Genomic DNA, 15,149 nt, shown 5'->3' with positions numbered 1-15,149 from the left:
CCTGAATGACTATCTCTTGACCCATAGCCATAGAATAAGCCCAAATCATTATTCTATCAGCACTGTGCTTCAAAGTTGGGCTTTTACACGTCAATCACAAAACGTTTTTGGTAAATTGTAAAATATCACAAATGGGGAAGCAAGCAAGGGTAAAGACGTCATCTAAAGCAATGAAAACAAGCTAACATCAGTAAAAGGTATCAGAGCAATAATCTAAATCATGGAAATATTAGACACAAAATATCCAGTACTGCTATAATTTTGATTTACTCTGTTGACAACAAAGGATTCTGATTCTGAAAGTGTCTCAGTAATCAAAACAAGTATGGGTTGATCCATGGATTAGATAAGATTTTTGAGGTTAAACCTTTGTTAATGAAGAACATGTTGTGTCTCAAGTCTTCGAAACAAAACCAGTTGGACGTGCTTAAAGGTTAAAAATAAAATCTCCTCTCAATCAAGTGTATTTATTGTGAATCCTAAAATTTCATTTAGAGTCAAATACACCTGACTATTGCAGGATTTGTTTTAGAAGACGTGGTTTGTTCAGACTTTCTACAAAACGAAATGATCCATGATTCATATTTTTAATCCAGAGAAGATGCTTTACTTTGTCTATCATATCAGCACCACTTTCTTGAAAATGTTTTTTTTTTTTTAAAGTAAGTTTTCAGGTAATTTGGCACACCTTACTATTGGATAAAACATTGATATTTAAATAATAAATATTGTTTTTAATGAAACTACAATGAGATGGGGACCATAGCATCTTGCAAAAATACATGTGTGCAAAATAGCAATAGAAAATCAGAAACTTGCCTAGTTGTTGTTTTTTGTATATGTGTTCCACACATGTCTGATGTTTTTTGGGAGGGGGGTTGTGTGTCTCTTGTGGTGTTTATCAAATTTCTTAAACCTGTACCAAATATTTTGTGCAACAATATGGGAATTTATATTTCTGTCCAGTTATAAGCCTTGCAGCTTTTAAAATAATAAATGTAGCAAATTGGTTCAAAAGTAAAAAATAAAAGAGAGAGATTATTGTAAAGCAAGCATGAGCCTACAGCCCATTCTCACACAGGTCATTCTCTTAAGTCACTCATCCTCATGCAGTGAAACACTGAAGTGGAAGGGGAAATACTGAATTTCATAACTATGTGGGTTATGACCACAGTGGGCATACCTTAGAAGGACAGCTCTATGTGATCAGATCAGAAACCTCTTCAGTGATACAGTCCTCTCACTTTTAATTAAACCTACCGAGGGAACACGTGGACGTGCATGGACTGCCCACTGTCCTGGAGTTTTAATTAAGTCACATAATTACTTCTCACAGTGAGTTTCTGGAGGTAAGCCACAGGTTGTGTTGCTTGCTTATGTAAGCGGATCATGTAATATCTCATAGAAAATTGGTAACCCTTTTGTTACAGCCTAACAAAACATTAATTACGATTCTTTTCTGTTTTTTTCTTATAATAATAATTTGAGCTCCTCTTTTTATGAGGGTAATGGGAAGAAGAAAAATACGTCAACTGGAAAAACCAACAAAAGCTCTGCTAGGGTAGGATGATTAAATAAGACAAAAGCAGAACCAAAAGAAAAAAGATTCTTGGTATTAAGACAAGGCTGTGGTAACAACTGAAGCCAGAATTAATACTCACTGAGAAAGAAAAAGCACATAAAGGCAGTAAATCGAAGTAAATGGATAGAGAAGGGAATAAATACAATAATGCATCATAGTTCAATCGAGCAAAACTTAATTAAAATGTAAAGTTTGGTCAGATATTTCAAACTGTTGAGAAAAATAATTGAAGATGAGTCACCTAGGATAAATGTGAATAAAATTCAAATATCATTTGCAAATATCCAGTTTTATTTGTCTTTAGTTTCCATATAGACGTGCTGTTATAAGACTCACAAAAACAAAAGCCTAGACTACATGAAGACTTTTTCGCGGAGCGTCACTGCGCACGCAGGCTCATTATGTAACGCAGAAACCGCACTAAGTCCCCGACCATCCGCGGGTGGAGCAGAGGGAGGTGGCAAGGGCGGGTCCTGCTAAGTGTGAAAAGTCTAAAGGCTGAGTCAATGCGGCGCGCGGGCTGCAGAAGGTCAGGAAGCTCTGGGCAGAAGAGAGCCGGAGCTGTCCGCGGTGCTGAAACTCCGCTGCCGCCGCTGGATCATCGCTTCTCATCTCTTCCTGTGACAACTGAGTGAGGTGAGCCCGATCACTGTCTTTGAAACATAAAAGTTATTGCTTAGTTGATGCCTGTTTACCTTTTAAAACTATGCATCGGATTAAATGCTCAACTGCTCATGCGCGGCACATTTATGAGAGGATTTTTGACGGCCTCTCAAATACTTCATTAAATAAGAAGTTTAACATTACAGGTTATATGTTTTGACTGGTTATTATTATTATTGATATTATTATTGATATTATTATTATTGATATTATTATTATTGATATTATTATCATTATTATTATTATTCATCAGTCATTATTATTATTGTTGTTGTTGTTATTATTTATGTATGAACAACAGGCGCAACATGAGATTTGACATTAATCAGAACAAAATCCAGATTTTCAGCAAGAATAAAAATGGATTTCTAAAAGAATTTACCATTTTTCATCATTTCACTTATGTGACTGTTGGAATTTAAATGTCTATATGGTAAACGTACATGGTTACTTATATAGCGCCTTTGTTCCTACAAGGACAAAGCGCTTTACAGTCACAGACCCATTCACCCAGTCACACACACATTCACACACACATTCATACACTGGTGGCGGCTCATTCTATTTTACAGATTTTTTTAAACAAAAGGTTATTTTTAACCTTAATTATAGTCTGTGTTTAATTTTCAAACAACGCTTTCTCTAATTCTAAAGTCCTTGACTTTTCCATGCTGTCATTTAATCCAGTGAGGTTTTAGAGGTATTACTACCACAAAGAACCTCCCATGGCCCTGCATGTGACATGTGGTTTTAACTCTGTTATTTTAGATTCTTGTTGTTCATATTAACTTATAGGTTGCTTTAGGTTTTTCCTGTGAGGTCACAGAAACCAAGTGACTCTTCTCCTTGATGAATGTGCTAGGAATTTTTGTTGTTTTGCAGAAACTATTGCATGAAGCAGCCATTTTCTAAATAAACCATGAAGTTTTTGCTGCATTGTTTCTTTAGATTATTTAAATTTGCATTTGTGTTGCCCATCAGTTAACAAAACTATTTTTTATTCTATTACTAAAATTTTTAATGTGAACACTCGAAATTGCTACTTGCTTAGTTAGTCTAAACCCCTTTCAACTCTTATTTGTTCATGTCCCTGAGTAAAACAGTCAAAAATCTATCCTTTCACTGCAGATCGTAGAAGTAAACAATAAAACAAACAAGGAAAATTAGATCCACATGAACAAACAAAACCTTTAACGCTCAGGTTTGTCAATGTGTGATGAAATTTTTCCACTATTCATGTCAGCAGCTCTGTGTTAAGTACGTTAACTTTAACGTTTTTTATGTTTTTTTTCTAAAGTGTGTTTCGCATAAACTGCTGAATCTGCCTTAACTTCTGGAGATCCAGTTATCTGGAAAGTGCAGCTCTGTAACCACAGGCTTTTTATAATTGAAACCGAGTCAGATACCAAGTCCATTATCTTCAGAGAAGGGATAATGTAACAAGAACGATGCAAAAGGTTTCTGGTAAAGTACATGGGAAGGTGTTGACTCTGATTTGTAAAGAGAACAGAAAAGATTTCTTGACAGGATTGAAGAAGTAAAAGGATTTTTAAAACTGAATATTAATTAAAAAATAAATCAAAAGTTTTGGACCTGATTCTGAGTTATAAATGTATTTAAAACCTTACATTAAAGGAAATCAAGACTGAAATGTACCACCATCCTTTTCTAACCTTTAAAAAAATCAGCATGATTTCTTCTATTTTACAATTTCACATCCTAACATTTGTTTTACTTTCCTGTCTTAGGAGTGTTGAAGAGTGAGTCCTCATCATTTTTCCTCATGAATTAAGAAGACAATAAAGGAAGGGCAGCCTTTCAGGAAATTACAACACTTTCAAGCCTGCAAGCATTGTAATTTATCTGTGCAACAGAGATTGGAACTTCTGTTTGTAATTACCCAGAGTTTCTGTTAATCAAGCCAAAAAAGTTTAGGGTTGTTGTTTGCTTTGTTCTTTTGTGAATGGCTGATAATGCAGAGGAGAATAAATATAAAGGTTTACCCGAACAGCAGCAAGTTAGAGCTAATTAAAGCTCGCTGAGCATGCCTTGGCTTGCTGCACTGTTTTTAAGGGGGCAAATTAATCTGCACTGTTGATTTGTGCTGTGATTTCTGCCTGCCCTGTGGCTATAGTGGGAAACACTGCACCTGGGAGTAATCAGCAGCTGATATTTCACCTCAGAAGTCACACTTACTTACAAAGAGGACCATGCAGGGTTGCACCCCTTCCAGTTGCATCTAGCCACTTCACAAAAGCCACAGGAGGACACTTCAGATTTCAAGGCATCCCTCTCCTTCCAGCATGACTGAGACGACTCACTGGGCTGTAGACTATGAAGTCTCCTCCCCTGCTCCACCTGGATTCTCCAGGAGCCCCACAGCACTGCAGCCCATGCCGGGACACCCCGATCAGGGATCGGCCCTGTGCTTTGTGGGACTCCTTGTGTTGCTGCTGCTGTTTCTGGTGGTTCGTTGCGTTCGGATCTTGCTGGATCCTTACAGCAGCATGCCGTCATCAACATGGCTGGGTCATAAAGAGGGGCTTGATAGAGGGCAGTTTGATTATGCAATAGTGTAAAATGTTACATGACTGTGAATTTACCTTGACTTGATGAACAGTTACAAGCCTAACTGCATGATGGGAAACATTAGAAGCCATGCATTTATATTAATTTAAAATGATCAGTGTGCTGTTGCAGTGTTCAGTAGGACGATTGCTGATGCTTTATAACTATTTATTCTACCTTTGACGCAAGAGTGCTTTATAAATCCCTGATCTAAATAAAAAATATAGGATGAGTTGCTGTTCATTAAAAAAAAGTCAAATACATGGAGGGTGCTCACAGGCGAGCAAACTTGCTCTTTTAGCAATATCTATATACTTTTGTTTTTGTAAAAAAAAAAAGTGACTCTTGTGTCTGATCTCATGTTTAGAGATGTCATGGTCCTGAGCTGAAGACTTGATAACAATAGAAAGTAGATATTTCTCAGGTGAAATGACTTCAAATAACCAGAGGCACTACAGCTGGACAGAACCTGACCTTTGATTTACTCCAAAAAAACTTTTGCTTTTATTTATCATCACTGAGTCAAATTTATTTTTGTCGGACTCTAAAACCTCTAATGCATTTCAGTCAGTGAGGCATATTTGTGATTTAGTTCTTTTATGCAGTTCCTCCTTTAAGAGGCTTAGGGGGGCTCAGTGGTCATGGTCACTGCACTGAGTGAACGGCAGTCAGTTATAATCATAACATGAACTTATGATTATGGGAAGCACATACTCCAGTGCCCTCTTCATAATCCTTTTGGTCGTCAGGCTCAATCTAATGCATCAGCCAAAATCTGTTTAGCAGTGCCTGCAGGGATATGAGTAGCTCTGGTGTCTGTTTTATAGAATGATTTTTCTGCTTTGGATGTCTCTGTTTTCTACTGCTGCTGCCGTCCATCATGCTCCAAAGCCATTTATGGATCTGAAAAGATCTGCTGAAATGTTCTTTGGTAGTCATGTTTTTCTCCTGTCATTGTATCCTCAGTGGTTATAACCAAGACACTAATTTATAAGATATTAAACTTTTATTTTTTGTCTTTAACTTGATTTTATAATGATATCTTAGAAGTGGATTGCTTAAAGTAAAATAAAAAGGTTGTCCGATCCTTCTTTTAAACGTTTTTTGCTGATTTGCTAGGTAAAAAACAGTTTTAATATCTCCAGCCAAAAACAGAAAAGAAAAATTGATATTTACTGCTGCTTTACTTTCTTAGATCAGACTCAACCATGTTGGCTTGACGTTCACTATGTCACTCTGTGTTTTCCTCTGAGGACTTCCTTCTGTTCATGTCTTTTATTGACATGACTTTCCAGTTAATTCTCTCATTGTTCTCAAAATGTATGTTGGGAAATTTCCTGGATCCCGAACAATCAACTGTCAAACTTTCCTCCTCGCTAAGCAGAGACCTGGTCAGCTTGAAGGTTAAAAAAGTAAGAGAAAGGTTGTAACACCTGACATAAGCATGATAATGATGAAACAAAATGTGGTTTAAAGTGTTTATTTATCCCTTTAATCAAATCTACCATAAATGAATGGAAATATTATTATATTCTTTAAAGCATAAAATGGTATATTGCCTACAATACAACTTTTTTATTCATAGTAAATCTTGCATTACATTGCAATTTCAAAATACAGTAGGAAAATAAAGAGGTTTTACACCACCTGCTGTGGTAAATGTGTCATTGTAGGTAAAAGAAACTGAGCCCCACAGCCTGTGAGGATCTAATTCTTCTTCCTGGTTGATTCCTCTCCTCACGGATTGACTAAAGTAGAAAATGGTTGGATGGATCCAAACATTATGAAAAAAAACAAAAACTCTGCAGAGGGTAAAGACAAAGGGAGCCTTATTGTCAACCTCACTAACCTCACAAGAGAATTGAAATGTCACTAAAATAAATTTCCCCAAACTCCAAATGTGCAGACAAAGCTAAAACGTCACTAATAAAAATGTGGGATTAACCATGTAAACTGTGTTAAAAATGACATAATCGTAATTAAAATAGAACTGGGAACAATTTGACAATAGATCTAAAGATGATTGGAGTGGGTCTTCAACAAACTCAATGACTGCTATTTTGTCATAATGTTTAAGTAAGTGTTATTCCTTAATTATGCTGTTTTCTTATGGCAAAATGATGATTAAGGCCAATCACAAAGCAAAAGTGTAGCCAGACCTTGGTGACCAGCCTGAAACAGAAGGGTTTGGAGGCACAGTGCCACACTCTGAGCTCATTAGTTACCAGGACATATTTTGCTTCACTGGATTTGAACAATTCCTTTCCTCAGAAAACAACAAGGCAAACATCCTGGTCTTCTCAGCCTCTCACAGGCCAATGAACAAACACACCCTTCAGCACAGACAAAGATAAGCAAATAAGGCAGGTCCTGCTGCAGAAAAATATGACCTCTGAGTGGTTAAAGGCTTGGCTGATATGAATCACTCATTTTCATACATATGACACCTGATCTTTCACTAAGATGGAACTTCCCAATTAGAAACGTTATGCTTCAAGTAAACAAAAAAAAAAAAAACCGTCCATATTATTGTAAACACACCCGAGCGCGTGGACACACAAGAAAAGCATCATCCCCACCCAAATGCATGCAAATTATGTTCTTCAAACCACTGGCTTTTGTTATACAATTCAAAAAGATCGTTATTTTGTTCCCGTTGCTCTCAATTTTGAAGAGAGGATAGTGTAGAGAAAAACTGTTGGAAAACAGGCCTGCTTTGGAGTTTATATGATTCTATCGAAATAGAATCAGCAGCCCAGTCAGACGCACACTTTTTGTACAGCTGATTTAGATAATATTATGTCTAATAAGCGTTTCAAAATGTCAAGCTAATAGGTTTCATTCTAGATTTTAATCATGCGTTTTCGAAAAGGTTTGAAGATAAAGCAGCAGGTGAGAGCACACCGGAAATACTTAAATATTTCAATATAAATGTCCAAACAATGCAATCTGATGACAAAAATTAGGTTAAATGTGGTGCTATAAGCAAACAAAAGGATGAAAATTTGAATATGTTTAATTATGAGTCGTTGCTTTCATCAGATTAACATCACCGGTGCTTTATTTTATATTTGTGCACGTGACTTCCTGTCAGCTTGTCTAGCTTAACGGTAGATCCACGGTGCTGCATCCTAAAAAGCCTACCGAACCTCACCGGGACGCAGTCGTTTTCACTGTGGACCGCTATCACCCTGTGCTGATAAATTCTCCTCTCCGCGGAGCTAAAACGTGAGTTTTATATCGAATATTTCCTGTTATTTGACCAAATTTTCCGTTTCTGACCGTGAAAAGGAGAATAAACCAGTACAGCAGCATGAACGCACTTTATTCCCAAATCTTGATGGTAAATATTAATTTAAAGCACATGATCCCTTTTGTTTCATTTCTTTGCTTTGTGTTATTTATCGTCATTTATGAAGAGACACAGGTATTTTTTGCGAAACTGAAGGATGTTTGTGTTTTGAAACCACAGGGTTGTTGTTCAACCCACGTGACAGTCAGACTGGTGTTGAAGTGTGACCTCTCAGGGGTCTGAAGCCTGTTTATAGCTAAACAAACCGTTAGGAGTTCTCCTGGTTTTGCTCCTCTTTTTTCTATTCTCCTTTGTCAGACTAATACAGCTAAAATTAAAAATGATTTTACATTATACAGTCCATTGCAGACTACACCAGAAATTAGACAGTTTAATTCATAGGGTCTTTTTTTGCTGCCCACAGATTCAGGCTCTACTGTAAGCATTCCTGCTTGCTCAAGCAGGAACCAATCTTTAATTGCTTGTGGAGCGCGTGCGCTGTATAGCCCCCGCGCGCCCCCCACCCAACCCCCTCCATTGACCTGCCCTGCTACACGCCCCTCACTCTGCCTTTCTGCCCCTGCTACCCTGATCAGAGCTGCACGTGTCAACCTCATGAAAAAGAACAAACTTTTTTCAAAAATGGCGGCTTTTCTTTAGCTTTATCTCCATAACAACCATTTTATTTATTTTTTGGCCCACTAGGGATGACGAACGGGTCGATGTAATATTTAGATGAATAGGCAAAACCATTTATTTTGATTTCCTTGGCAACTGAGGTTTTTTTTGTAAACCACGCCCACATTCCTAACATGTTCAGATTTTATGTCAATCATTTCGTTCATCTTGAGATCGGGACTCATAAATTCAATTTTCATTGTACCCCGGCAAAAAGGTGTAAGCACCAGGGCAATGCCTCTTTTTGTGAGCTTGCCAACCTTGTGGCGTGCGCTTGAAATTTTGTGAATGATGTGAAAATCGCCCAAATTTCACACTTTACCACAAAATTTGCCAAGCTGTAAGTCCTGTAGCCATTCTTTAATACATTCAAAACCACCTATTTGCTTTGTTTACTTGATTTTGAACAAGTTTCCTTTGGTTCTCAGAAAGATGGATCTGCTGCCTGACCTCTGGAAACAGGAATACTGGCTTCCTCCTGGTGTGACCTGGAAAGACATGGAGCAGCTGGCAGACTCAAACAGACCTGAACCCCAGGATCTCCTCGTAGCTCTGCCCCTTTCCTTAGGCTTTGTTGTCCTGCGTCATGTTTTCGAGAGGTAGAGACAGCAGGGGCAATGCATCTTTTGCACTACGACCTTCTAAACTTATAAAACTGTTATAACTATTTGTTACAAATCTGGGAAAATGATGTCAAGATATTGTAAGAAGATTTCTCAAAGCAGCCTTCAGTTGGGTTGTTGTTTACAGTGTTCACAGCTAAAACCGCAGCTGCAGACCGTTCCACGTCATTTGTATAAACCACACTGTTGTCTTCGTCCACAGGTTTTTGGCCCCGCCCCTCTGCAGATACTTTGGGGTAAAGAAAAGATCACGAATGCCGGCTGGGTCCTTCCCACAGCTGGAGGTATTTTACAGCCAGAGAAGCAGCCACCCAACACAGGTAGGTCTGAAAAAAACAACTGTAAAAAAGATACTCTGAGGGGGTAATTACAAAAATATTATTCAATTAATAGATATTGACTGAATAAAACACTTTTTTTGAAGTAAAAAAAATATTGTAACCAAGTGATTTTGTTTTAGGAAGTTCTTTAAATTTGCAAAAACATAATCCATCCATATGTTGCCATGATAATATCTCATTTTCCTCTGTTCTTGCGGTGGTGATGTTTCAGAAGGAAATTGCTAGTTTAATGCTGCTGTGCGGGAAAACCCAGCGGCAGGTTGAGATGTGGTTCAGACGTCGCAGGAACCAAGACAGACCCTGTCAAACCAAGAAGTTTGGAGAAGCTGCGTAAGTGCATTTAACCCCCCAAAACATTCGCTGCTCTCCAAAAAAATTTCAAACTCCTAAAGGGCCTCTGGAAATATTTTTGTTCTTTTGGCAGCTGGAGGTTCTTCTTCTATCTTGCTGCATTTGTCGCTGGATTTTTCAGTTTAATTGATGTGAGTACGAGTTTTTCAAAAAAGGGAAATAGTTTTGACGTGTTTAGGTGTAACCCTCGCTCTTGTCTCTACTTTGAACAGAGACCCTGGTTCTGGGACCACAGGGAGTGCTGGAGGCAGTATCCATTTCAGGTAAAATTGCCATTTTTTTCTAGATGAAATTTTACATTTTTCCCTTTAATCTTTTAGACCAAGAGTGGGAAAACAACGGCCCAACGACATGGAGACCCGCATAGACCCTGATATTTTTTTATCCGACCCTTCCGCAGTCTGAACCCCGATCCGGGACCCCACCCCCTAAACCCTGTCATCCCATTCTACGTCACAGTTCATTTTTAGCAGTTTTGCTCATTCTGTCGGAGTGATTATGCTGCTTTTTTTCAAACAGTGCACCCTGTTCTGTGCCCTGATTGGCTGGAGACCTTGCCAATCAATCTCCTCCATGCCGTGTCTCCACAGCTCTTCAGATCTACAGAAATCTTTGATCGCGATCAGATCTTTGTTTTAAATTCTACAATCCTGGACTTATTTTCTACAAAGGTTTGAACTTTGAGAGTTTAAACAAGAGAGAAAAGCGGGAAAATGTTCATGTCTGTCTGAGGAAAGTGGATGAAACGTGGAGTGAGGAATTGCTATAAAACATCTGTAATCCTACTCCGCGGATTTTATCGATCAGGGGTTATTTTTAGAACATAACTCCTATGATAAACAAGGGAACACTATACTGGTGAAAAGGGAATGCAGAAATAGACCCAGCTGCAGCGGAAGACATAAGAATTTGACTTTTTTTCATTATCACTGGATGGGAAACAGAGGTGCAGGACACAGCACAGCTGCTCAGTTTTTATGGTGAAGTTTAGCACCAACTGTGAGATGTGCGAGGAGCTGCAGCCCTCCAAAGTCTCAAAGGGAGAATACAGACTATATATTGGTTATATATTTTTTCAAATTTATTACTATTACTTTTCCTGACTTTTTTCTTTAAAAACCACAGAGAGAGTTATTTGGTAATTTTTTTAGATTTCATCAATAGTGTTGTTTATTTCCGGAAAAGGATCATAAATGAATGAACGAATTAGTATTTATATAGTTCTTTACAACTACTTTTGGGTACCAAAGTGCTTTACAATAAAAGAAAGACATAAGAAGTTTTAAATTAGACACGTCAGAGAAGAAAAAAGTTCTGTGGCCCTCACAAGAAATAGTTTGGGGACCTCTGCTCTAGCATCCAATTGATGTTGGAAGATTTGATGTTTTTCCTTCTTCCAATTTGTCCAATTGGCTCTAAAATTAGAAGAAAAGCCGCAGATTTCAAATAAAAACTCGAAAATGCTTTGTTTTAAAATATGTATATTAATTTTCAATCCAAAAGTTTTTGTCTGGATTCCATGTTATTTGTTTCTCTTATAAGGTGGATTACCACAAGACTCCATGCATCTGCTCCTAGTCCTGCCCTTCTATCCATTTCTAGAGCCCTCTGTGGCCTTTGACTTGAAAAGTTAGCCCAGCCCTGTTTTAGACAAAACGTTTTTGCCATGGTTTACAATGTAGCAAACAAAAGATTTGTCCTAGAACCATTTCTTTTGGCATTAACTTTGCTTTCATTTAAAGATATGATGCGGTTGTCTATTCCATTCCTTCCTAGGCTTCAGTGTTTTGTTTCCCTGGTTGTCTTTTTAAGTGATGTGAATGAAACTAAACTTTCTTTTTCTTTTTGGGGCATCTCTTTCCTCCTCAGCCCTTGGAGAGAGCTCACTTCTGGTACTACATGCTGGAGTTGGGCTTCTATTTCTCTCTGCTCCTCCGGATTTCTGTGGACATCAAAAGGAAGGTGGTGGCCTTTTTCATGTCATAGATTTTACTCTAGCCCCTTAGAGGCGTGCCTAACTAGTTTGTCTCACTCCCATCTTCGGTTCGACATGTTCAGACGGCTAAAACGATCAAATTATTCTGTTTTTCTTTTTGCTTTGGCAGGATTTTATGCAACAAGTGATTCACCACTTGGCCACAATCATCTTGCTCAGTTTTTCCTATTGTGCTAATTATGTTCGCATTGGGACTTTGATCCTGCTGCTTCACGACTCTTCTGACATCCTGCTGGAGGTAACGGCCTCCCAGACATAAAGAGGCAGATTTTTCCCACATTTAGACATATTTTCAGCTTGAGCATAGCAGCAAAGTCACCCCTGACTGAGAGCTCTTGGTTTACACGCTCTCCCATTAGCTTACAGCCACTCATAATCCCCAACCTAACATTACTAGTCCAACAAAAAAGCTGAGCAATATCAGAGCTATCCAGCTGCACAGTTTTGAGCCAGATGCCAGCTCAGAAGAGGGAAACAAAGATGTACACGGATCTATTTGTCTGCAAATGGATGCATCAAAATGTTCCTGATTCAGTTTCTTCATATATGTCCTCCATCATCTGAAAAATACCTCAAGAACATGTGTAAAAACACGGTTTTCATCAGAGTGGGTCTTTAAAATGCACTTTTGGGCAATCAGTACAGCAGCTAACTGCTACCTGAACTTGGTTCAGCGGTCAGATCCTGTGATCCTCATATGTAAGATCACTGCCACAGCCAGAGGTACACCTGCACAAAGGGACTTTTTGTCCGCAAAATATAAATTAAAAGAAACTTTTTTTTGTAGAGTAATTTGAGTTACAATTTGGTCTTATCTTATGAATATAACCCAGATTGAAACAATTGCCATAATTTCCCCCCTACCTGTTTTGGTCACAAGTAATTTGGTTTTTTGCAAGTCCTTTTCTATTGGTTGTTTTTAAAATGATTTTTTATTATCCTACAGTCTGCTAAGATGTTCCACTATGGCACCGGCTGGAAGAAGACGTGTGACTCTCTGTTTGTTGTGTTTTCTGTGGTTTTCCTTGTGACTCGGCTGGTTATTTTCCCCAGCAAGTAAGCCACAAATGCTTCTTAGGTTCTAATGCTGCTTTGGGAACTGCTCCAGTTTTAAGGAATCTTAAAATATACCCCCTTTTTTTTTGCCCAGACTCATCCGTGCCACCCTGTTACTATCAATGGAGGTTTTTGAGCCCTTTGCTGGCTACTACTTTTTCAACATCCTGCTGATGGTACTGCAAGTTCTTCACATTTTCTGGGCTGGCTTAATCCTACGCATGGTCTTTAAGTTCTTGAAAGGCAAGGTAAGATTAATCAGTGAAGGTTTTTGGACATTTTGCATTCATCATGGTGCACCAAGAGTTTGAACCCAAGTTTAAACATCCAAAAAAGTGTCAGTTTGCCTGCAAACTAACCTTTAGTGTGCAAAAAAAGCACACTTCATTTCTGAGCCCCCTGTGTCTGCTTCTGTCCGCAGCTGGAAAAGGATGAACGCAGCGATGAAGAAAGTGTTACTGAGGAGGAGGAGGATAATAGTGAAGACGAAAACCTGGATCAAAGCAGAGATTGCTATTGGGAAAAAAGTAAAGAAACTTTGAACTCCAGACTTTCGGCACTAACCAACAATTGTGTCCTTAATAACCTGACCCATCAGAGGTTGTCTTTACCCAACAGGATGACTAAATCTCAATAAAAAAACATCTACTTTAGGGTTTTTATCCTTTTAAAGAAGCATTGTCAGTAACATTCTTAGAAGCTATTGACACATTATGACTCATAAGTCATTTTAAATACATTTCATTGTCATCACTCCTGGGTTATGCACCACTGTACAATACTGGTTGACAATGATACACATGTTTTTGGATGTTTTATTTAGATAATGCTGTTATGGAAAAAGATTTTGCCCTTAGGTTATAGAAATAAAGTGATGGTTTAACGTAGACAGTTAAATCTTTTACTTTGAGTTGCAAACATTTTTATTTGTTGATAGAAATAAAGCTTGACATGAGCTGTGAAAGTAAACCTAAGTGTTATCTGTATTTTTGTTTTGTCTGAGACTTTACTTTTTAGTTTATATTTTATGATTGATAGTGAGATTTTTCGATGTTTTATTGACTTTAAAATGATTCATTTTGAAATAAAAGTTAGATAACTTTAAAGTGAAATAAGATTATATTAAAATGCCATTAGTCAATCTGCATATGTGCTCAAACATAAAACAAAAGGGCTCCAACTAAAAAAAGCCTTCTAAAATCAGTGTTGATGCTGACTATTAATCTACAAAGGAAAAAAATGAGAATAATAAAACTAGCAGAGGATGTTTTCAATCCACTGACCTCTGGATTATGGGCCCATCAAGCATCTGCTGCACTACTCTGCTGTTTTTCAAACTGATGGACACCTTAGTATATATTTCCTTATTAACAAACTCAGATATAGGCTTTTTTACATGAGGATTGAACCATTGTTTGCCTTACAATATGGCATTTAGAACAGAACTTGTTTTAAACCAGCGATCTATTTTCTATCTAGCCATGATTGTGACAAACAATAAGCAAATGTGTGTGTGTGTTTTGGGGGGGAGGGGGGGGGGTTCTCCCAGAAAAAGTAAATATCCTCTATACAATATTAGATTCGATATTATTGAATAACTTGTTGGTTATACACTACAGATATTGCATACGCTCACTACAAAATGTCCACAGTGTTTGTCTCTAGAGCCATCTGCTGGCCATTAGCACAAACTACCAGGCTTTATGATTTCATATGCATAACGAATGTAACAGCATTTTAGTGTTCCTTAACACAAGTAAAAGTGGAGATCCATCAGTGGCAGAGTTACATCACGCTTCAAGTTTTGTCAGAGCAGTGATAAACACCTATAAGCTTTATTTCTCTTTGAACACGATTGATGGGTTTCTGTGCCACATTTGGACCACAATGTTCTCCATCATCCTTTTGCGGGAACTTCAACTGAATTTGTGGATTTTTACTCCAATTTTTGAAGAGTCTTCTAAAGTTTCATTTTGGCTTTTAGACTTTATCTCTCGGC

At 37.9% G+C, this 15,149-nt stretch overlaps 1 protein-coding gene and 1 long non-coding RNA gene across 3 annotated transcripts; both read left to right on the top strand.

Moving 5' to 3' along the window:
• The first annotated feature begins 2,100 nt into the window (after positions 1–2,100).
• Positions 2,101–5,911, top strand: LOC105356221. Its single transcript, XR_910438.3, has 2 exons — positions 2,101–2,218; positions 3,994–5,911. It is a non-coding gene; the product is annotated as an uncharacterized LOC105356221 (long non-coding RNA).
• Positions 5,912–7,883: 1,972 nt separating this feature from the next.
• Positions 7,884–14,119, top strand: LOC101155637 (ceramide synthase 2). 2 transcript variants are annotated; one of them, XM_011486642.3, is made up of 11 exons: positions 7,884–8,041; positions 9,212–9,382; positions 9,609–9,726; positions 9,959–10,077; positions 10,172–10,229; positions 10,311–10,361; positions 11,968–12,060; positions 12,204–12,332; positions 13,041–13,150; positions 13,245–13,398; positions 13,572–14,119. In XM_011486642.3, exons 2-11 carry the CDS (start codon positions 9,216–9,218, stop codon positions 13,785–13,787), a joined length of 1,215 nt encoding a protein of 404 aa, XP_011484944.1. In that variant the 5' UTR covers positions 7,884–8,041; positions 9,212–9,215; the 3' UTR covers positions 13,788–14,119. The 2 variants fall into 2 exon arrangements, with proteins under 2 accessions (XP_011484944.1, XP_011484945.1); XM_011486643.3 differs by lacking the exon at positions 7,884–8,041 and adding an exon at positions 8,052–8,156.
• Positions 14,120–15,149: the final 1,030 nt, after the last annotated feature.

This window comes from Oryzias latipes, chromosome 17, assembly GCF_002234675.1.
Source record: "Oryzias latipes chromosome 17, ASM223467v1".
Lineage (NCBI taxonomy): Eukaryota > Metazoa > Chordata > Actinopteri > Beloniformes > Adrianichthyidae > Oryzias > Oryzias latipes.
The sequence above is the reverse complement of the archived record's forward strand: the minus strand, read 5'-3'. Positions and strand labels throughout refer to the sequence as shown.

What these genes read in the sequence shown, in the direction of transcription:
- LOC101155637 (XM_011486642.3), top strand. Translation starts at nt 9,216, where the DNA reads ATGGATCTGCTGCCTGACCTCTGGAAACAGGAATACTGGCTTCCTCCT. An exon ending in CTGCGTCATGTTTTCGAGAG is followed by an intron (nt 9,383 to 9,608) that starts GTAGAGACAGCA and finishes CTTCGTCCACAG; the next exon opens with GTTTTTGGCCCCGCCCCTCT. An exon ending in AAGAAGTTTGGAGAAGCTGC is followed by an intron (nt 10,078 to 10,171) that starts GTAAGTGCATTT and finishes TTCTTTTGGCAG; the next exon opens with CTGGAGGTTCTTCTTCTATC.